We start from the raw sequence: 23671 nt of genomic DNA, 5'->3' as shown, positions 1-23671 counted from the left end.
AGGCTGACCTTTAACATGAATGTCGTCATTACAAAAGTATCCTCAGACAGCAAACAGTCAGAGACCTACTGAAGTGCTATTTGCTGCTGCTGCTTGGCTCACTGACAGAAATCCATATTTACAAATTAACCCACGATGATATTTGGAGAGTAAAGTTATGACGTGGTCTACAGTTGCCCTGTCTCACATGTAGCACCAAATAGAGGACGTCTGCATCAAAAGCATTCTCACTGCTGAAAATACTCTGTGTGGTTTAAGTGAGGGAGCTGCAAGGGTATTTGTGAGATAAGTAGACATATAAGGATTAATGCATTGCACCAGTCAGGAAAGTTGTTAAGCCTCCACTCAGCTAGTTTAGGTGAACTACAGGAGTTTCATCTGCATCAGTATTATTATCATCACATTTTCTTTTCAATCTCACAGCTCTTTATCAAACAAGACATAAGCAACAAAGGTCCCCATGGCAACATATATTTGGCAAAACAAAGCCCATCTATTTTACATGAATTTAAAATCAGCATTTTAATGCTAGAGCTGTTGATACATATTTGCAAGCTGAGGCATGATTACAGTAGGATGCAAGGATTCTGGATTCTGGAAATAGGAAGCTTTCCTATTTCCAGAATAGGAAAGCTGAAAAGACTGCAGTCAGCACTGCAGGTAAAACAATGACAAATCGAGAGAAGATGATGGATTTGTTTTTATTAATATCTCTGTGAATGGCCTGAGGAGAGATACAGTGTGCAGGCTGAGTGCTAGCAGGAGCATTGTGCAAGTTTGAGCACAGGAAACAAAACATCACTCAACCACACTAGTCACAGTTAGAGGAGTTGTTGTCAAAGCACAAACAAATGCATTTATGCAATTAGTGGTCAGAAAGAGCACAGACAGCGGTAAACATGTCTGGAGATGAGAAAAAAGAATTTAAGTCACATTGGTCTTCTAATTATGCTGATTGGTCTCTTTGAATAATGCATCAAGCTGTGATTGGTCTCTCCATGAGCATTTACATTCTGTAAATAGATTAGCGTTGTAAGAAGTGTGTCACCCTCACAGGAGGTGAGAATTAACTTGCCGTTTGTGGCACATGTGAGCTATAGTTTCTACAGTCAGCACTGAATCCTAACATGTGATTAGATTTTTATAATAATGAGGAATATGTTTCATAAATTCAATCCGATTATATGGATAACACATAAATAAATTCTCTGTCTGAAATAAGCCCTATAAAAGAAAAATACACTCGATACAGACAGTATCAATATGCTCTTACTGATACTTACTGAACAATAACTGACTAACTGCATTGTGCAATTGATAACAGTCCTTTAATAATACAGTTATTAGTGACATTAGTACTCAAAATAAAAATAGAAAGTATTTTACTCTACATAAATGCATACTGGTAATAAAATATAATGACTGGTGTTTCTTTTTTCTTCATTTTCCATTACTGTTTGTAGTTGTACTGGTGGATCAGGAGCTAGTAGAACTAGCTATTTGTAACCAAGCTAATACTTACTTGACCCAGTTATACCATCTCTTACCATGTGTGTTACACAAGTGCTCATAAAGCACAGATAATCTGGTTGCAGCACAGGAACTAGTTTTTATATAAAAATTTGTTTTTACTAACTACCAGATGCATTTGATGCTGGGCTGACTGCGCTAGTTAAAATTCTTTCTTATATTCTTTGCTTATTTTTGTTTACAGTATATGGAATATGATCATTAAACTATTAGTTTTGTATTTTCCATGTTTTTTTAATAATATATTTTAGTTTAGTTTCAGCATTCATTTTTTCAGAACATGGTGTGAATTTCTCAAACCTAATGAAGTCAAGTCCCTATGCTCATTGTGTTTACAGATTTGACTGAAATTAATTTTGTTTATTTTTTCACATGCTACTCTCAGCAGCAATAGCTAAGTGGCTAAATCACACAGTTAAATTAAGACATTAAGTATAAATCATTAAACTAAAAGGGCTGCACAACCCAAACTAGTTGTTACTTGAGGATTAACTGTTACTAGTATTTATTTACAAAGGAAAACTACTACTACTGTTGTGTTGTTAGTGTTGCTAGCAACAAAACTTACTTTAGCTTATTAATATGAGCTATTTTGAATAGCTTTAGGTACTATAAAATGTATAGAGTGGTTTACTGTACAACTGATAAAGTGCTACCTAATAATGACATAAACGGGGGACCTTTTCTTATACAATTTAACAACATAGCTTACCTCAAATTACAAAATATCATGACTCAATATTAGCATTGTTAGCAGGTTCGCGAGGTAAGCACAAATTTTTCAATTATTCTATATACTTTATCTGAAAGATGGTCAACTGACTTATCTTTAAAAAGCGTAAACAGAACCTCAGAAAAGCTGTAATTTCTTGAAAACCCACAAAAGTCTTTATAAAGACTGCTATACTCTCTACACTATTTTATTTGAATATCTAGGTTTTGCACAATTAATAAAATGTTGGGCCCTGAAAAATACCACAATGACATATGTCAATCTTCTAGAATATTCTCCTTAAAATACTTGCCACTTTATGCTGTAGGTGCGAAGGTTACTACAGGTGACAGCAATAATAATGGGGACTAGTCTTTGCCCTGTCTCTCTCTCATCAGCCCCAGACGGTCATGGCAGATGGGTCTCCAAGACCCTGGCTCTGCCAGAGGTTTCTTCCTGTTCAAAAGAATTTTTTTCTTCCCACTGTAGCCAAAGTGGTTGCTTATAAGGGGCCCATCTGATTTTTGTGGTTTTCTTTGTTGTCTCTTTATTATTATAGGGTCTTTACCTTACAATATAAAGCGCCCCTAACTGTTATTGTGATTTGACACTATATAGCTAAATTAAATTGAAAATACACAGCGAGTATTGACCTTTAATGAGGCAGTCAGGTGTAGTAAATCACTTCACCGAAGGGAGCTAGTTGTTTCCAAGAACGTGAAATGTATGTATCCCATTGTATATAGTTTCTTTGAATGTTCATTGAAGTTTTCAGTTGTGAGATTGTTTATATTTTTTTACAGCATGAAAATAGAGAAATTTGCAGGAAACTTCAACTAATGAGATTATATTTTAAAACTCAAATCAGTATCAGCTTTGGTTGCTCTCATGCTTGTGACAAATAAAAGGTTTGACCCACCATGTGAATGAGAACCAATTTCACTTTGAAATGCTACTGTGTGCTCTGTTGAAAAGCAAAGCTATAGCATTATGAGAAACATTTTACTGTCATAACATTGTAGTGCTATCACCCAGAGGCATACTTCCCTACCCCCACTTCCCTAACGCCTTTTGCTGAGAGGATTATGGGGCATCTTTTAACTCTGCCATCTGTTCCAAATTGACTTTCAATTAACACTGGCAAATGAGAAAGCTGTCAGAGCAAAGAGCAGAGCAGATTGAGCTGTTGCTCTGTGAATGGAGGATCCTGTACCACATCCAGTTCGTATTCAATTCAATTCAATTTTATTTATACAACGTGAAATCATAACATCAGTCGCCTCAAGGCGCTTTATATTGTAAATTAGACCCTTCAATAATACATACAGAGAAAAGCCCAACAATCATGAGCAAGCACTTTCGCGACAGTGGGAAGAAGAAAACTCCTGTTTAACAGGAAGAAGCAGGCTCAGGGAGGGGCGGGCATCTGCCGCAACCATTTGGGGTGAGAGAAGAGTGGACGATTTACTAAATTTACTAAAGAAACCAACTTGTAATAAGACAAAAATTAGGCCAAAATTGATATATATATATATTTTATTACATTTGATTCTTGTTTCTGTAGATTACATTTGATTTCAATTTGCACACTGATACATCTAATTTAGACTGCCTGAGTGATTGTATTGATTAGGCTATCAGGATCTGCTAGATTTTTTTTAACCTGACTCTGTGCTTTGTATTGGGAAACTTGTGGTATTACAAAACCGTACTTTCCACAAAGCCCAACGTTGTGTATTTTAATCCTCACAAATCGTTTGGGCAGTGTATAGTTGCTGCTGAGCAAATTTGGTGATGAAGATGTCAAACAGCCTTGAGCTAAACTGCTGCCGTGCTCATGGCTGAGGCTTTCATGAGATGTTATCATGTAACAGGAAAGGCAAAAAAAGTGAACAAAGTAAACAATGAAAAAAAAAAACATCTTGAATTTGCAGTGTGCACAAAATGTTGATGCTGAAAACTTATAATACTTCATCATGGCTTTAGTCTCCAGGTGACAAAAAGTCAATATGAATTTGACTTTTTAGCCCCAGTGCTCTTGCAGACAAAACAGAAATTCATATGTGGCTGTTGTGCATTAGCTTTGCATACCTGAATTTTTACAGGACTTCCCTGGTAAAGTTATGTATTACAACACAGTTCTCCAACACGTTCAAATGGGACATTAACTTGCCAGCTGCCAAGTTCACAGTCTGATGTTGAATTGTGCTAATTTTGGAATATTGTGGTGGTGATTATTACGATGTAGTCACAGTTAGCAGTTTGGGTGCTCCCTCACCATTAGTGCTAACCTGATTGAAGCAGACTGTGCTGTGTGTGTGTATCTGCACACATGGTGGTAGAAACAGCTGGTCAATAGGCTTTGGCTCGTCTCAGCACAAAGGTCATAACCCCTGGGGTCAGATAAAGAGTGCCACACTATAGATCCTTATTAGAAGGCAGTCCATAGAACAAGCACCATCAACCCCCTCTCAAAATACACAGTCTTATGATTATGTGATTGTATTTGCCTACAGAGAGGGGATTTGTACAAACATGAGCATGCTCTCAACTGTATTGCTTAATGTGGACAACACTGCGCATTGGTTGAATACTTGATTGACACATACAGTAGAAGAGAAAAGCACAAAAAACCCATCAAAGATGAAAAAAATACAGCATGAAAACTACAGACAGTAGCTGTTTTTAACACTCAGTTTTACTTTATTACTTCATATGTTATAATTTCTCCACAGTTGGCTGATGGATTAATAACAACACATAGAAAAATATGTGGGACTGGCTGCATCACATATTTTTGACACCGCCGCCATTTCTCAACAAATGCTCTCTGCACGTAGATGGGCGATCCATAACTGCCAGTGGACACACACTACTGCCACTGAACCATAATTTTTCCTATTTGCAGTAATCTGGAGATGCTGGTTGTTCTTGTTACAAAATCCTAAATATTAAATCTTTTTCTTGTTGAATGGCAGAGCTATAAATAGTAATAGTGGTAAAAGTGACACTCAAAAGCTGCACTCAAACCAGTGATGGTAGACAGTATGAGATAAAGCTCCAGCTGTCTCATATTGATAAGAGCAAAAGGTCAAAACTGTCTGACATATGTACTTGTTTTTGTGAATCATACAGATAAATATGCTGAGCGTGGTCATCACCTGCATCAGTTCTGCATCAGTTTAGACTTAACCTGCTTTATTAAAAACATATTATGAAAAAGTGTCAAATTAAGAGTACACTACTTCATTATTGGCATTCAAATGACAACGAGACAGCATGTCACAGTGAACAATGTTATTTAATTGTACCAAAATGTGTACATGAAATTTGTTGAATAATATCTACAATTTCTTAGAACTCAGACAAGAAGGCGTCATTATTGAATGAAATTTGCATTTAACTTGTATCATCCGTTTTACTATAGGACACAGTGATTTTCTCTCTTCTTGTTTCAACTCAAGTTTGTATTCCCACGCAGTGAATGTTGGCGTTTCCTTTGTTAAAACAGCAATTTTTAGTGGGGGGACGCCGGAACTGAAACTACCCTTCAGGGGGCGTGGGGGACACCCCGTCAGACCCGCCTTTGACAGTACTAGATGGCCTTCTGATGCAATACCCCAGCGGAGGGTTCAACCCATACGAGCAGGATCAGCAGCGGTTTGCGTTGTTGCTTGGATACGAACGCAAAGGGCGGTGCATTTGGGATCCGTTTCTAAATGAAACTGCCATTACTCAGCGGACATTTTGGCTCTGCGCATTCTGTCTCGACACAGTATGACCTTCTCTGATGTTTGAGCCCGAATGACGCCAGTTTCCTTGACGCTGTTGAAGACGCACCAGACGTGAAAACAGCGCCATTTCTGTCGGCGTCCATGATAGCTATGCGACTGGAACAGATTCCAGAGCTCGAGCTCGGAACAGCAGCGGGAGAGAAATAGCCGCTCCCCTCTCGCTGCTTCTCTTAACTTCAGCCAACGGCAGGTACGTAAACCAGCGACTCACATGGAAGTTTTCTTTTCGCATTGAAATATCCTAGTTCCTACTCTGTATTTCATGCTTAAGCAGCTTACTGCTTTGCCTATATACGACGATATGACGCACAATTTTGAAGGGAAACGTCTGAAAGTCCTCTGTAGGCTACCGGGCAGGCGCTCCTCCTCCCCCTCGGTCACAACAACAAGCGTAGCTAACCTTATGTAATGGTTGTTTCGGTTTTAATAAAAACGCATCTCCGTTTTGTTTTGACTCTGTGCTTGCTATTTTCATGTGCCGTGTTACAGAAAGTTGCTCAAATGTTAGCGTGTTGATATATTTAATAGAGAACTGTCAGGTCTCTGTCACCGTATAGAAACAAGCTCCGTTTACCTGCTCACCACTTCAGTAGCGTTAGTCTTCAGATTTAAAAAAAAGAAGAAACGAACCAAATCAAACAAACACTTCGTTATAATTATGTATGCTAGGTAGTAGTCGCATTAATATTAAAATCCGTCTTATGACCAAAAATGAGAAGCCGTCGGCAGCTAACTTGGCTAACGGCTTATTAGCTAAAGGTCGGTGGTCAAGCTAACCTTGCTGTTTGACTGCAAAATGACTCTTATAGCATAAGTCTGCGCAACGTTAGCTGACGCCACAGCTGTTGGCTAATGCCAGACTAAATGGTATATTGGCATGGTGATGACATTTCTGACTAATACTAAATATTCTTCTAGATTTCCCTGTAGTTGCTTTGCCGCACTCGGTAGCTCAACGGCGTGACGTTAAGTCAGTTAATATTTGCGCTAAGTCACAATAAACCCGCTAAAGCGGCACGCATTTGTTTCTCATGTGGGATAATTTGAGTACTGTTGGATAAAGTTGGTCTGGTGTCGTGCAGTGAAAAGCTAACTGCCGGCCGGAGATGGTGTGCATTTAAGAAACAGCTGGGTTGGAGATACTGGTCAGCCATATTTAGTAGTTTTCGAGCTAGCTAACCTTTCAGCTGCTGTCCATCTGCACTTCTATAAACATTCTTATACATAAAGGTGTCGGCCGCTGGAATCACGTGATGACAAGCTCTAATGCTTCATATCTCGACCTTTTTATGTCGTAACTTATAATATACCACCGCTGAATGACGAGCACTGGAGCCAATCAAATCGCCGCAGCCTCCATTTGCTCTTCACGTCGGTGTCCTAATCCACCGCTGCTATACGAGCCTTCCCCTGCTCACTGCCCGCAGTTACACTCAGCTGTTGGATTTGTCGCTAATACAGAACTTATTGGCGATATTAGTCATGAAACAATGCGGATGTTTTGTGATCGTGATACACAAAAGTAGTCAAACAGGAAGGATTTCTTCATGCCCTGCACTACAAACATGTTTCACTTTGTCTGTCACTTAAATGGCATGCAGACCTGAATAGCATGAGCATTTGAGAATTATGTGAAGGGTCACAGTCGGCTATATTTTGAGGAAATGCAACATTGCTTAAAACAAACCTTTTTATTCTGCTGAAAGAGATTGGGCATACTTGTTAAGATTTTATAGAAACAAAAAAAAAAATTAAAGATTTGATTATCTGACACACATGCTACAATTGAACCTATTATAACATTAAATGCTCCTTTGTTTCCTCCATAAAATGCATCTTATATTCAGCTGAAAGGAGCAAACTTGTGTCTTCATGTATTTTTTTTAATTTTTAAAAAAAAAAAGGTCCTGATTCACGCTGCTATGCTCTCTTGCATTCTACATTGGAAAATATATGTGAGAAACTTGTTTACTCTGTTTCAGGTTGTGCCGGTGAAGTAAGACGTAGCCACAAAATGGACCCCTCTGACTAAAATGCAAACACGTCTTGTGTTTTGCTCAGAAGCTGAAATCTATCAGCAGCATTAAGCCATGCCTGATGAGTAACATCCCCCCTTTTTGCTCAAAGCAATAAAAAAAACAAAAAAAAACAAAAAAACATTCTACATGTCTCCCCATGTAGTTTGTACTGCTGGAGTGACAGCCTCCTCTTTCAGATAGGTTAATCGCCTCTGCACCTTTCTCCACCAACCACCCAACAATAAATACCTGTCATAATGTTGCTCTACCCAAGAATGGCCAATACCTGAGGTCCCATGCGTCCAGTGAGCACCGATTCAGACGGTCCTGCTCCTCCTGAGAACCTCTCTTGCCCCTACCCTCTTGTGGGCCCCCTGCCTGCCTCAAAGATGTCTCTGCTTCATTCGCTGGGTCCAGTGCAAAGCTGGCTAGGCCAGGAGCTTGAGAAGTGCGGGATTGATGCCATGATTTACACCCGCTATGTTCTCAGTCTTCTCCTGCATGACAGTTATGATTATGACCTACAAGACCAGGTGAGAATTCAGAAATCTAAATAAATTTTCTTTTACCCTAAAGCAATTATTTTCATTGCTGGTGTAGGAATAAAAATGTCTCATCAGGGGAATAAGTCAGTTTGCCAGGAGAGGTTCACAGTGTGGATTTTCTTTCAACTGGCAATTGTACCACTGTTTCAATGAGGAATCTTTTGAGTTTTGCTCTTTGCCTTTACATTTTAAAATGCTTTGTGATTGACTTTTCTTGGTTTGTGTGCGAAAGGAAAATGACATCTTCTTGGGATGGGAGAAGGGAACGGGGAAGAAATGGGGCAAGAGCAAGAAGAAGGGAGGGACCGATCTGAGTCTTGAGGAAATGAAGAAGCAAGCCGCTGTGCAATGTCTCCGCTCTGCATCTGATGAAGTAAGCTTTCTTCTACTTGGCTCTTGTAATTCTGCGGTTGTTCAGCTGTTCATTATGACACAACTTAGGCTTTATTTTTAATGATTTTATTTTCTGTGGTTTAAAGTGATGAACTCAAATCACTGTTGCTTTGGAACCTGATAAACCTGTCGGTGACTGTCACTGACTCCATTTTTTTTGGGAAACTTGTGAATGAAAAGCAGTCTGAATACAAGAGACATGGTGGTGCTAATTATGTAAGGAATCTGTTACTGTAGTATTCTTGTCATTTGTTAAGGTGCAGTCATGCAGCTCCTGATTGATTGAATCGCAGTGGATAGACTGTGAATAAAGCTATGTCAGTATGTGAAGCCAAAGCAGTGTAAAATGGAGATCTGTATTGAAAATGCATAGTCACCTTTTTTGCTGGATGGTCACACCTTCTATTAGTCTGCACTAGAAGGGGTATATTACTGTCAGGAGTTAAGTTTCTATTGAACATAAAATAGTGCTATTCTGACTTCTAAATGACCTTCAAAATCAACATAATTTGTGTAAGGGGTTAAGGTATTACACAAGTATAAATTAGATTGCATTTCTATTTTTATGAAGGGGAAAAACAGCAGAAAAAAAATTGCTGGCATTTTAATGTATGGTCAGCTGTAGTAAGGGGTGTGTGCTTCAGCTGAGAATGACACAGTGTAAATAGCTGGAAGGAGAAAGGGGGAAGGATCTGCAAGGCAAGAGGGAGGAGTGTGGAGCTCCTCCCTGGGGACTGGACTCTGCACTCTATTTTTTAACTAGTACACAGTGCACGGAATTGCAGCAGAGTCTGTGGGTTGTCAGCTGACCAGCATTAGCACAATGATGCAAGAGGAAACACAGGGAGGAGAAAACTTTGGTTTCCTTTTAATGAAGTGGTATGGGAAGAAATTTTGTTGTCTGGGAGAATGAACAACAAATATGTGAAACTGTTGAGAAATGGTTGTTTTTATTTGTTTCACGCTCATTGCTCTGACTCCTTGGTTTAAGCTGGCATTTTAAACAAGTTGTTGTTTTTGTTACAGTTACTGTTTTTCACATTCTGTTCAACTGTTGAAGGAAGCAGTGTATTGTAACAGTATATGTAGCAACTGCACATTGTTAAAAACGCGTAAGTCAATTATTTATCGTTAGTGGAGGGGTTTTTTGGGGTTTTTTTTTCTATCATTTTGAAAGCATTTCTGTACCAAAGCTAAATATAGAACAATTGTTTCTGAGCATGCCTGAGCTTTTGTAATTCAGTTGGCTCAAGTTATGTCCATCTTGTGTTTTTCATTCTTTCATTTGGGTAAGAGTAGTAGTGTTAGGAACACTGCAGTCTTATCTAAGGCAGGATTGTGCTTTTTTTGTTTGTTTGTTTTCTCCCATTTTTTGTCACACTTGCATGTTGCATTAAAAATGTTGCCTCTGGTACCCTTGACAGCAAGAACTGCAGTCATTGCTGTGGACAGCTTTTGGCCCACTCTTTGCTTTAATTCAGGCAAATTAGATGGCAATGGTTTTCACCAAGGAACTTTTCAATGGGTGCCATTTTTTTTTCCCACTGTCTATTTTTTATTGTCGTGAATGCCGACCATGACTCAGGCAAGTAAGGCCTGCAGTGGGTCTTAGTGTAATTTTTCTAGGCTAGCCACTTTTGGGAAGGTTATGCCTTGTTCCATGTAAGAGAGGACTCTAGAGCCTCAAAATTACATCATAATATTCCAAGAAAATGTGTCAAATATTCCAAAAATATTTTGAAATGCGTGGGAAAAATTACTGATCAACATTTTATTGATGCTTGCAGGCAGAAGGATTTATAAGTAAATGAAGAGCATTTCCCATCCTTTTTTTTTTCTAGTAACTTATTATCATTTTCTCATTTTTACCTCTTGGCCTTAAAGGCTAATGGGATATCCTTGTCACCCAACCTGGTGGGTAGATGGGAGATTGGTGTGGACACCCAAAAAAATCTGAGATTTTCAGTGACCTCAACCTCGGTCAAGTTTTCTGAAAACCAAATGAATGTGATAACTTGAATGAGACACATAGGATTTTGAAATTGATACCGTAGGTGTCAAATTTTTTTTTTAGGATCAATTCAAATCCCAGTGACATTGACCTCAAGGTTAAGGTAATAAGTCAAGTTTTCTAAAAACTTTGTGAATGCGATAACTTGAGAATGTTGGGGATGTTGGATTTTCAATCTACTAAAAATCTGGGATTTTGAATCTCAGTGACCTCTGACTTTGAGGTCAAGGTCATGTTTTCTGAAAATCTTGTGAACTCAATAACAGCAAACCTAGATGTGTGTGCTAGCAGGCTGAGGGGTAGCACTGGCAGTTGCCAGTATTTTTATTTTTTTCTGTAAGTTTTAAGTAGAAGTATTAAAATAACTGCTTAACATTTTTGTTTAGCAATAACGAAAGGAAATCAACCTTGTCAGACGTTTCAACCACCCCTATGTTGCTACCATGCAGCTGCATTAGTAATTTCCATTCAGCATTTGCTCTTCCTGTCCTACAAATTTGAACTAGCGGGTGCTTCAACCACACTTGGTCAAATCATTTGTTTATATTTGGGTCATGCATTTCCAGCTGCTAGCATCCTCTTTCGTAGCCTGGTTGTACAACATGTTTTTATATCACGCAGTGAAATGACTTTGTGTGTCCATCTTCAGTCTTCAGCAGGAGAAATTTTTATATATATATATATATATATATATATATATATATATATCCCCCATTCATAGCTGTAGTATCCTGGACAGCATGCATCCAGACAGCTGTGTTTACTCTGTTTGTGGATAATGTCTCTCACCGTGGTTTGCTGGAGTCCCAAAGCCTTGTGACATGATGTAGAGTGTGTTGAGATGTTTTGGTCTACTTTGCCTTGTCAGATGGGTTCTATTTAAGTGATTTCTCAATTTAACAGGAACAGCACTAATTAGGATTCATTTGGCTACGGAACTTGGCTTTCTAAAATATTGTGGTTAATCACAGTTGATTCATAGTTTAACAAACGGGAGCAATTACTATTTTAAAAGAAGGACCGGCAGGGTTGGATGGCATTTTTTTCTTCCATCTGAATGAAATAATTAAAAAGCTATAATTTTTGCATTAATTCTGGTTACTTTATTTAATATTAAAATCTTGTTTTGAACCATGTATGACAAATATTTTTTTTATAAAACAGTTTATATTGTTACTAAACAAGCAAGAAAACTGCAATATCTTGATAAATTTCATTGTTGAGATTTGCTGTCCAAAATTGGGTCGTTGTGGGAATTATTAAGTACAGTATAAAAATATGCATCTCTAATCTTTTTGTCTTTTTCATCTGTGCAGAACTCTGGAATTGAAAGCCTTGTTGAAGAGCTTTGCTCTAAACTGAAGGAGATCCAAAACAAACAGAAAGGTTTGATATCCTGTGTTATCAAATCTATAATCATTTCATTTAAAAACATTAAGTGATTGTTCTAATGTGATGTTTTGGTGTTTAATGTTTTGTGCAGAGGAAAAACAGATTAGAAGGAAATCTGATGGCTCTCAGTCTCCAGAACGTGTTGAGTCCCCCTCTTCAAAGGACCAGGTGGAAATGTAAGCTATATAATGTGGGCGTTTTCATCCAAAGTGTGTGTTTTACTAAAAAATAAAGGTGACCTTTTGCAGTTGTATTTGAATTAAATTGCATGTAACTCCCATTTCCTCATCTCTTATATCTGCAGGTATTATGAAGCCTTTCCTCCTTTGTCAGAGAAATCTGTTTGTCTCCAGGAGATTATGACAGTGTGGAACAAGGCTAAGGCCTGTACGTATTCAAGCTCCTCATCCTCTGCAGCCCCACAAACTAGCACAGACACCTCTTCCCCCAAAGATTGCAACAGTGAAGGCGAGGCTGCAAAGGAGCGAAACCTAGAGGCGTGTGGTACCATCACTACTGTAACCAGCGAGAGAGGCCAGCAACGACGAGGCAAGAAGGAGAAAGAAAACAGATATCACAGTGGTGCAACAGCAGAGGAGAAACCTACTGTCCACTCTAAGAGACAGATGAGACACAGATCTGAGGGCAAATACCGACCAAGATCTTGGTCTTCTGGCTCTAGTGAGGCAGGCTCAAGCTCAAGTGGGAACCAGGGTGACTCAAAGTCATCAAGAAGCAAGGCAGTTAGAATAAGGCACAAGTCCAGGGAGGCTGCAAAGAACAGGAGAACACGCAACAGTGGGCAAGTGAAGCTGCAGGTGAAGGTTCTTGATAAAGAAGAGCGAAGAAACACTGGAGGGAGCAGTAGTGGCACCACCGGTGGCACTGCCAAGCAACCACAGCCTTACAAAAAGGGGAAGAGACCGCTGAAAGAGATTCGTAAAGATCCAGGCTGGGTGGAAGCAAAAGAGTCCGGAATTGAGGCCAGGAACAGAAAAGAATACATGGAGGAGCCACTTTGGTACACTGAGCCCATAACAGAGTATTTCATACCTTTCAGCAGCAGAGAAAGCAAGCTGGAAACAAAATATCGAAGCAAGGTAGATTCTCCCGGTGGCTTTTCCTTGTCAACCAACATGGAGAGGCTGCCGGAGAGAATCCAGGGAATCTACATCGCCAATGAGTACCAGAGAGCATACCTAGCAGCAGGCTCATTTGTGGATGGGCACTTTGTAGAAGGGCCTGGCGAAGCAGACGATGAAGCTGCTGAACTCACTGGGACCTCAAGCTGCCCTCAGCCAGAGGATAGTAGAGATTTAGATGACAAGCATCTGTCTGAATTCACTCACTTCTATGAAGTAGATATTTATCAATCCATATTGGATACTAGTGCCTCAGATTCAATACAAGAGAGTCGGATCTTAAGCATGATTCGACAGAAAAGCAAAGAGCAAAGAGACGTTGAGGCAGAATGTTGTTTAGTGTTAGATGGCCTTGAGCAGCAAGGGAAAAGTGCAATGCAGGAAGCTTCAGGATCTGTTGGATATTTAATGGAGGATCTTGAAAACATGGCGCAAGTTTGGGGATGTTATTCACCATCTACTTCAGAGGATATAGATGGAGAAAGCTTCATAGGAGACTCTCCCATCCGTCTCTCTCCTCTCCTCGATAGTGTTTCATTCACACTGAGCAAACTGTCAGGACATCTGGAGGAGTGCCCCGTTCCTGAAGCCACCAGTGAACAATCCTGCTTCTCTCTTTTCGAGCTGCAGTACGACAGTCCTACTTTTCCTTTTCCATGCGACTCACTCACCGTTGGTCACGAAAACAACACCGATTCTAGTAGCTGTCTCGACCTACATTCAAATAAACAGTCTCGTTTGCTAATATGGACCAAAAATAGTGCCTTTGACGAAACTGAACACTGTTCCAACCTATCAACGCGAACGTGCAGTCCGTGGTCTCATTCGGAGGAGACTCGTTCTGATAATGAGCAAGGAAACGTTCCAGCAGAAGATGTTGCTCAAATTGGCAGTGAAGAGATTAACTGTATAATACCTCCTCTGACTAGTACATATCTCGAGGATGAAATCTTGGATTTTTTGCAAGAAGACTCTGGCCGTAAGTGTGAGGAGGTCAGTGTTAGCACAGCATCCAATCAGACCTTCACCAAAAAATCTAAATTGGAGTCCATTTGTGGTATAGCTTTGGAAGAGGACGAGAGTAAACAGTATAGCACCGGCATGTTTTCGGACAACACAAACCAACAGAGTGATAACTACACCTCAGGGATAATAAAAGACATTTGGACTGCAATTGGAAACAGCAAATCTGTAACGTCACGTCAAAGAGCAGAAAAATCCAGTGAGGGCCTCTTCTCAGAGGAGTCAGGTGGTTACTGCTGCAGCTGTCTGGAGGTGCATGCGAAAGGAGCTCCAATTCAGGGACCTCAGAAAAAAGCAGTGCAGCGGTCAGAATACCACCTGTGGGAAGGCAAGAAAGAAGAGCAGGACTTGGCCAAAAACAAACTCTCCAAGTTAGATGGTGCTGGGGATTACATGACTCCGTCCAAGCCCTGGGACTTGAACTCTGACAAGGAAAGCACGTCGTTCATCCTAGGAGGGGTATATGGAGAGTTGAAGACACTAAGCGGTGATAAGAATTGGGCTGTTGTGCCACCAAGTAATGCCCAAGATAACTTGCTGCAGTGCGCTGCTGTAGCTGCATCTGCTTCAGGCTCAGATATGCTCACCATCACTGGCACTGATGTGTTCATGAACACAAGCAGCTGCTTTGCACCTGGGCACAGGCCCCTGTGGAGGCCACTGGTGTCCTTTGGGCAGAGTGACCAGGCCATTAGAGGAGGTGGCGATGGATTGAATAAGGGATTTTCTTTCATCTTCCATGAAGATTTGCTTGGATCTTATGGAGGCCTGCATAGTGAGGATCAAGGTTTAGAATACCCATTTGCATCCTTCAACTTGAACAGTCCCTTCTCTCAAGTCCTTCATGTTGAGTGTTCCTTTGAGCCTGAGGATATGGCGTCATTCAGTCCAGGGTTCAAGCCAAAATCTATTCTTTGCTCAGACTCTGAGAATGAAGCTTTTCACCCTCGAATATATGGCATCAATCGGACACAGTACAGGGCCATTCGTATTTCCCCCAGGACCCATTTCCGACCAATATCTGCCTCTGAGTTGTCCCCTGGTGGAGCGAGTGATTCTGAGGCTGAGTCTGACAAAGAGGAGACAAGTTTTCCCATCCTAGCACCAGTTGACGTCTTCGATGATCCTCAGGCAGACCTGAAACCTTTGGAGGAGGACGCAGAGTGCGAGGGCCCTTATTATGGAAAGTCAGAACTGGAATCTGGTAAATTCTTACCCAGATTAAAGAAGTCTGGCATGGAGAAGAGTGCTCAGACCTCTCTGGATTCACAGGAGGGCTCCAGTACCCTCCTGCCAATCGCTGAGCAAGAGATTTGCTTAGACTGCAAAACAGCAGCAGCTGTTACCAGTGCAGGTGGACAGACGGACACTTCAGTCACCAAGATTCAAAAAGACGAATCTTCAGGAGAAAAGCGGTTCTGCTCGTGTTCACCAACTGGTCACATTCCCAAGTATGGGATTGCTTACGACTTTATTGGAGATGTGGCAGAGGTAAGTCTTTATTCAAATGATTTCTGATTGTCAATTTCTACACGGTGTTTTGTCATTTGCTGTGAAATCAATCTGTTGGATGAATACGGATTTAAAAACAAACAAACAACTAACTGTGTATTTGTTTTATTTAGTTCTCTCTGTTAAATACAGGTGAACAGGAAGGAACTGGGAACCAGCAAGATGAGTGCTGGTGGCAGAACACAACTTGTTCCCCCCTCTTCCCTGGATCTCAGTGCACAGGTAAAACTTGGAAAACATTAGATCCTTATCTTATTCATGCCATTATTGTGTAGAACACATGAAACAACTTTTTACCTCTCAGCTGTAAAAGTCTGATGGGGTATAGTCATCACCCCGTTGGTTGGGTGGGTTGCGTGGGCTGCTAAGTTTGTGTATAATTGAGAATGAGGCCACGTGGACAAGTTTGAATCTCAATGAACTTGACTTTGAGACAAGTTTTTTGAAGATCTTGTACAGGGGATTTTATTTTTGGGAGATTATTGGAATTAAGTTTTTCTCTCAGCATATAATTGTCTGCTTTACCGAAACTGTAGTTGTTTCTTTTACAATTTTGCTACTCTGGTATCTAGAGACATTCTGCTTGTAGCATTAGTCTAGTCTAGTTCTAGTTAAGAATCTGACCATTTTTCTTTCTGTCCTTCTCCAGGGAGCAGCAACATTTGAATATTCTACCTGTTGCAGAGAGGAAACCTTTCTTCCTCTCCTTTTGTGACTGGACCTCTCTACCAGCAATGATTCAGGGTCATCTCAGAGCTGGAAAACCTAATTTAGGCTCATTTTTTTTCTGAGACGCCCCTCCAAATCCCACAATGCATAAACCCTGTTGGTTTTCATTTTCTAACTTTAAAAAAGGAGAAAAAAAAAAAGGAGAAAAAAAACCTTGTGTAATCAACAATCGGATCAACAAAAATAGGAAAATTAAAAAAAATATGTTCTGTGTTTGAGTGATGCCATGTGCGGATGTGCATTTTTAAGCATTTAGGCATTTTTTTTTTTTTTTGAATTTGTTTGGGTTGATTCTTTTGTACACTGGTCCCTTTTCAAGTCTCACAGTTATCAGGAGGGACAATCTTTTGTTCTATTGTTGTCCATTTTGTTACCACCATTTTTGCTTTTTGAATTAGGTCTCTGGTAGTTGGTGGTCTTTGAATGGTTGTTCGGTATGTTTGTCCAGCCTCACTCCTCCTTTGTAGTTGTGTGAAAACGACTGCTATCGCATCCTCTACTTACAAGATTGTGTTCAGAAAGACGATACAACATTTTTTTTTTTTCTTTGAATGACACCATAAGACTTTTAAGAGTTCAGTTTAAAAGTTTAGTTTGTTTGGATGACTTTCTGAATGTGAAGTAGAGAATGTGTGCAGCTTCATTCTGAATCTCTGTTCCCCATGTGAGAGATTTTTTTTTTTTTTTTTTTTTTTTTTTTTTTTTGGAATGGTGATAGTCTTTTTAGAATCCAGCAGTAGATATAGTGTGGTTTGTGAGTCGCAAAAATATTAAACAAATGAATAAAAATAAGGAAATCAAATGAGTTTTTTGTTTGGCAAAAAATACTAATAATCTACTTGAAAATGCAATGCTGTAAAAGACACTGGGGGGCAACGTTTGATTTGGGGTAATAACCCATCATGATAAGACATGACTACAGTCTTTGTTTTCTTTTAATGTTTTGTTTTTCTCTCCAGAGACCTGCATTGCAATTGAATGAGATATGTTGTTGTTGTTGTTGGTTTTTTTTTTTTTTTGTGTTTGTTTATTTGTTTATTTGGGGTGGGAGGTTGTGTGAGAGAGCGTGTGTGGGTTTTTTGTTTTTTTTTTGGGGGGGGGGTCTCTGTTTCTTTTGTAATTTTAATGGTACACACTATTGGTGCTATAAATACGTTCAAAATATTTTGAAGTTGCAGTTTTATTATATGACTCTTGATTTAAAGATGACAAAAATTTTATTTGTTGTCCCTCAGATAACCTATAAGAAAATTAATAGAAAACTTGCCCTTCCTAGTTAATTTGGCTGGATTTTTATTTTAATGAAACCTATCTGATGTCTTACTCTCCTGTAACAGCAGAAGGAGAAATACTTGCAGGTAGCATGTCTTCATTTTCTATCCATCCTCGGAAAGGCCAAAACTGGTTCTCCCTGCTGCAGCTAAACAGATTGATAGCAGTGTAAGTGGTGGGGCAAATGTTCAATCTAAAAAAAGGCGTAACTACACTAAGGTACAAATGCTTTTTGTTCTCCATATGGGTTTTGTTTTTATTTTATTTTTATCTTTTGGTGTTCACTATATCATGTTGAAATGAAATATTAAGTAATGTCAGTGTGTGTGTGTGTGTGTGTGTGTGTGTGTGTGTGTGTGTGTGTGTGTTGACATAGAACTTGTGAAACTACTGGTTCAGAATGAGTGGTTGTTGATTTTTTTTTTTTTTTTTTAAATATGTGTATGGTGAGCTTCACCTTCATTAATTTGGCCTAGCTTGAACTAAAACCCTGATCCAATTGGCTACCAATTTGTCGTGGCACATGTGCCTCCCTGTGTGACCTTTGCTTTTGAAACCCCAAAATATTTGCAGATAAGCATGTTTCCTAAAAGGTGTTTTTCTGTCTGATCTTTTATTGTCTTCTCGTTTGAGGATAGTAGCAGTGTGTATATATTCTTTTTATTTTCATATTTAATTTTTTTTTTTTTTTTTGTTGTTGTCATATCATACCCCAAACTGAAGCACAGATTACCAAAATCATCCCTCTGTCATGGGTACATGTCAGCAGTGTACACAGTAATGCACTGTCGCAGGTAAAGGTGTTTTTATTTTGGGCATGGCTTTGACATGGCTCTGTAGAAAATTAAGATTTGAAGGTCCAAAGTTTTAGTCCAATGCCGCTTGATTTTAAAAAAGGGCCCCCCAAGTAGCTGAATGGAAGGTACTTAACTTCAGGGTCTTGTCACCTTTCTTTGAGACACTCAGGAATTTTTTAATATAAGCATACTGCATAGTCTACACTCAGACCTGTGGCAGTGCATTGATGCATCAATGTAAAACATTTTCTTCAAATGTTGAACAAATTATTGACAGGAGTTCTTTCCAAACAGCAGAGGTGACTGTCATTAATTTAGAGCTGTAGTTTTAGGAAGGGGGAAAAAAGAACTAAGCCATTGTAAATTGCATAAGCAATGTGGAAGGGAGTCCCACGAGCCCCAAGTCCTATGCAATACCTTGGCGCATGGAAACATTGAAGAGAATATGGAGAAATGTCCTTTAGTTACTTTTGCATGTGGATCGCTTTTGAGTGAGGAACACATGGGACAGAAAAAACAAACTTATGGAATGTCTCTAAAAATACAGCATGCAAACATCACACTCCATCTTTTTTAGTTGGATTATTATGGGTAAAAAAAATAAACTTACGAGTGAGGTTAAAGTGATTGAAAGAATGCTATGACTGTGTGTGTGTGTGAGAAACTGTCAGTGAATGTGTGCAAGAAATCACAAAAAACACTTACTTGGGAGTTCTGTATTTAACTCTTCCATTTTGATAGGCTGTGTTTGAAACAAAACGTGACGAGTAAACGCATTCAGAGAGGGTTTATGTGTTCGGAGAGACTTCTTACAAGCAAACTTTCAACTGCGCTGTGTTCTGAACAGCATATCCAGCACAGAAAACCCAAGTTTTCCTCGTCTGTTCATTCCCAAGTAGATGATGCTCCTTTGCCCTCCCTCTTCTCTATGTTCCTGAACCCTATGTATCCTGCGTAGCTGTGTTCTTATTTCATGTTCACCCTGAGTAAATTATTTTTGTTTCATTGTGGATTTTCTTAACACATAATAAAGGATTAAACCAAAATGCAGTCTGTAGGTTCCTGTGTCTTTGCATTATCTAGAGCAGGTGTGGGCAATTCCAGGCCTCGAGGGCCGGTGTCCTGCAGGTTTTGAATCTCACCTTGGGTCAACACACCTGAATTAAAACGATTCGTTCGTTACCAGGCCTCTGGAGAACTTCAGGACATGTTGAGGAGCTAATTTAGCCACTTAAATCAGCTGTGTTGGATCAAGGAGCTGTGTTGGACTCGAGGCCTGGAGTTGCCCACCCCTGATCTAGAGTGTTGAAAGGAAATAGGAGCAGCGTTACATTTTAGCTCGTCAGCCTCACGGTGACACTAGAGAGCAGGTGAGGCACTGCCAACTGCTTAAGTATTTATAGCACATGTCAGACTGCAGCTTTTATTCTTGCGGACAATGTTTTTAAGATCCTGTATACTTTTGTGTACCAAAGGTGGTTTTCCAACACATTATTAGCTGGTTTTTGAAAGGCTAATATAACAGCAACAGCCTTAAATAATTTATCCATTGCACTGAAGAATTGTGACTAAATATTTAACATTATGAGATTATCCACACATACACATTAAGATTTTATATTTCTAATGTAACAGAATAAAATGAATGTGATGTTTGTGGTTGTCAAACAAACCCAATGTGTGTTAATAAGATGACCAAACGAGATAAATGATTATCCCATGTGTGAGTGTTGCTTCTGTCAGACTTGATCTGTGCCTTCTCGTTAAAATGGTGGAGGCTAGCGACATGGTGGGAGGGGTTACACCACAACAATGCAGAAAACAGGTTGATATTCCTGAGCATAGCATTTAAGTGTAGCTTTTTATAATATTGATGTCTACAATCAAAATAAAAGCTTTCATTAATAATAGTAGCAGTAATAATTAAAGTTCACTATATTACTTTATTATGATTATGCATTTGCTAACAATTTACTATGTACAGAAAACATGCTGGCATATTAGATGCCGAACCACTTCATGTGGCGGATGAGTAGCTCCTCCCGGGTGGCTGAACTCACCTTATCTCTAAGTGAAAGGCCAGCCACCTACACTTTAGATTAATTTTGGAAATTGCACTTAATAAAACTGCAATCCAAAAGTACGGACACACTTAATATTTTAACCTTGATATTTTTTGAGTTTGGATGAATAATTGCTGCTTTGCACAAAACTTTTATTAGTAATTAGAAAATCTGTTGTAAACTTATAAAACAAAAAGACGAGTAGGACTTCCAGATATTCAACAGTGTCATATTACTTCATATTAATTCTAGCTATCCCTTATTTAGACCTATAAATATGTAACGGGAATTGGGAATAGCTTGAGAATTAATGTTTATAAGAAAATATACACTTAAGTAGTTGATGATATGTTACAATACAATCCAGAATTCACAACCATGTTTTACAGGTCTTTTGTCAAGTTGTGCGGATGCTACAGAAGAGTTGGGATATGAAAATGTCATGGTGTAACCAAAGACTGGGTTTTCTATCAGCAGAAAAAAATATTTTATTAAGAAAATATTATTTTGCTACTAAAATATTTATTTAAAACAGAGGTTTGTTGTCACTACAGGATTTGTACAATTAAAAATACTACCATCAACTTTTTATTTATATGGCCTATAAAGGAATGCCACCCAAAATGGTGTAGACATATAGGAGATAACTCTGTACATTATTTTGTGTCATAACAATTATACATTTTCCCAGAGCTGCTTCTGTAGAATTCCACTTTATTTATACAGAGTATATCTTCTTAAAAGTTTCAGGCCTATAGCACTTCTAATGACAGTTTTCACAATTTGATAAGCAGGTGCTCAGTTATTATAGCAATTTGTGAAATTTCAGTTTACGATGCTATTGAATATACTTCTGTTGATATTGGCTCAATATGGTTTTAATATGAACATACATTTAATAAAATGTGTTTGTAACATTAACCCGACTTTAAAAATGTTATTTAATTGTTTATTTTGGGAGGACTACTCTTCTACGTCATACAACCGTCTATATTGTAGAAGTAACATACGGTCAGTGATATAAATAATAAGCCCGCAGGTTGCGAAGTCGATTAATAATGCCTTCAGGTCCAGACAGGTGAACCATCGACAGGGAGCACTCTTTACTCGATTAGACCGCACTCTCCGTACAAGTTTGTTTTAAAATGGCGGCAGAAGCATCGACACAGGTATGAAATCTTAACGATTCCGGAGAAACTTGAGAAATGCGCTTGCTTCTATGATTCACAAAAGAGCGGAGAAGCACTTCCTGTCCTGCTGTGATGCCGGGAAGGCTAAACCAACATGTCTCTCTCATTTTAAAAAGTGTTGGTTCCATTTGAGGAAGCGCTCGTGAAATTAGTGAGTTGGCGTCAGCGGCAAGTGCACTTGGCGAGCAAGTGCGGTTCAACACGGCGTTTGTGTGTTCACTGGCCGCATTCCGACTGAATTCCGGGGAATTTATTCGACAACAAATGAGCTGACTTCAGTGCTGTTCGTTTGGCCGAAGCTCCGCTGAGGAGGCTGGGAGTTGATGGTGGTGCAGCACTAGTCACAGCATCATCATGGACCACTCCGGCCAGCGCCTACCTGTCACCCACCTGTAGCTTTAACCGGCAGCATGGCCAACACGGCCCACGACACACAGGACCGGAGGGAGAACCACTGTGGTACGTTACTGTCGAGCACGGTCTCAGTTCTGTGTATTTATCGCGGTTAGACAACATGACATGTTCACCGTGACCCTGACACTGAGTGTGCTGCCCTCCCTGGTGACGTATGTCACACCAAACTGCATTAGAAAAACTTTTAAAAATCAAAACTATGTAATATCGCGAATTTACACAGATGTTTAACTATGACCAGTTGAATAATTCGTGTTTTATAGATACGGGCATGAATTCGGCATAGATTAATTATACATTAAACAGCACTTGCACTTTTTATTTCGTCACATATCTCAAATATCAAGCGTCACTGAGTGAGTTTGCAAATTGCTATGGCTAGTCTTCAGTTCTGCACATCATTTCAGAATAAATAAAACTTGAACTTTCATTCAATTTTGTAGAAAGTGATATTGGCATGGAATAAATATTTGTAACCACTCCCGAAAACTGGAATCCTCCATATACCTGACACAGATATTTGGAATTGGGTTATGCCATAACACGTGATGTGCTTTTAAACAAATGCAGGTAAACTGAAAACTGGCTCCATTGCTTGTGAAAGTGTTGGCCCACTTTTCACAATTTCTGCTTTTAGTCAGGGATATAGTGGTGTAATATTGCATTTCCTTATGGTGTCCATAGAGTCATCATATCATGACTTGAAGAACCAGATTTGTGTGTGTGTGTCTGTGTGTGTATTCAAATAGGCGGCTAAGTTGGGCAGACAATGAAGGCAATCTTGTTGTTTCTGTTTCATTACTTTTACAAGAACAAAAAAAACTCTGGTGCGGCCGCATGCTTCACAGCTTTTACATTTCAGTGCTTAGCTGTTAAGACCTTTTAATATTTTCAGAATACATAGCAGTATTAATAATAATGACCGTAGGGTCATCATCATTAATTTTGACATTTGTTGGTGACCTCTCCTCTACTTGTATTTTGATTTCTACAGTGGCACAACCTGTTGCTGTGTTTTGGGACAAAGTCTGCCTGGCTCACATGACTACCTGCAGGTCAGGGTTTAGAGCTTGGGTAAAAATCTGGCTTCGCGTGTCAGTGCGTTGGAGAGCACTCAACTCTTTTAGGGTTTTG

General features: G+C 39.4%; 3 protein-coding genes across 3 annotated transcripts in view; all 3 read left to right on the top strand.

Annotated features, from left to right (window-relative positions):
• LOC309692633 (C-C motif chemokine 3-like) overlaps positions 1–23671 on the top strand; it is an 81783-nt gene that overhangs the window by 5744 nt on the left and 52368 nt on the right. The window lies entirely within an intron of this gene.
• Positions 5685–19916, top strand: kiaa0232 (KIAA0232). The gene is made up of 8 exons (XM_082510946.1): positions 5685–6226; positions 8019–8587; positions 8832–8972; positions 12320–12389; positions 12487–12571; positions 12700–16051; positions 16186–16294; positions 16722–19916. The coding sequence occupies exons 2-8, from the start codon at positions 8351–8353 to the stop codon at positions 16736–16738; spliced, it is 4011 nt and encodes a 1336-aa protein (XP_082367072.1). The 5' UTR covers positions 5685–6226; positions 8019–8350; the 3' UTR covers positions 16739–19916.
• tbc1d14 (TBC1 domain family, member 14) overlaps positions 22001–23671 on the top strand; it is a 45019-nt gene continuing 43348 nt past the window's right edge. Inside the window, 1 exon segment of the mRNA XM_082511144.1 lies at positions 22001–22582. Within this exon segment, the coding sequence (XP_082367270.1) occupies positions 22534–22582 (49 nt within the window). The 5' untranslated portion in view covers positions 22001–22533.

The sequence above is a fragment of the Aulonocara stuartgranti genome, assembly GCF_965226115.1.
Source record: "Aulonocara stuartgranti genome assembly, chromosome: 3".
Taxonomy (NCBI): Eukaryota; Metazoa; Chordata; class Actinopteri; order Cichliformes; family Cichlidae; genus Aulonocara; species Aulonocara stuartgranti.
The sequence above is the reverse complement of the archived record's forward strand: the minus strand, read 5'-3'. Positions and strand labels throughout refer to the sequence as shown.

What these genes read in the sequence shown, in the direction of transcription:
- kiaa0232 (XM_082510946.1), top strand. Translation starts at nt 8,351, where the DNA reads ATGCGTCCAGTGAGCACCGATTCAGACGGTCCTGCTCCTCCTGAGAAC. An exon ending in TCCGCTCTGCATCTGATGAA is followed by an intron (nt 8,973 to 12,319) that starts GTAAGCTTTCTT and finishes TCATCTGTGCAG; the next exon opens with AACTCTGGAATTGAAAGCCT. An exon ending in GATCCAAAACAAACAGAAAG is followed by an intron (nt 12,390 to 12,486) that starts GTTTGATATCCT and finishes TGTTTTGTGCAG; the next exon opens with AGGAAAAACAGATTAGAAGG.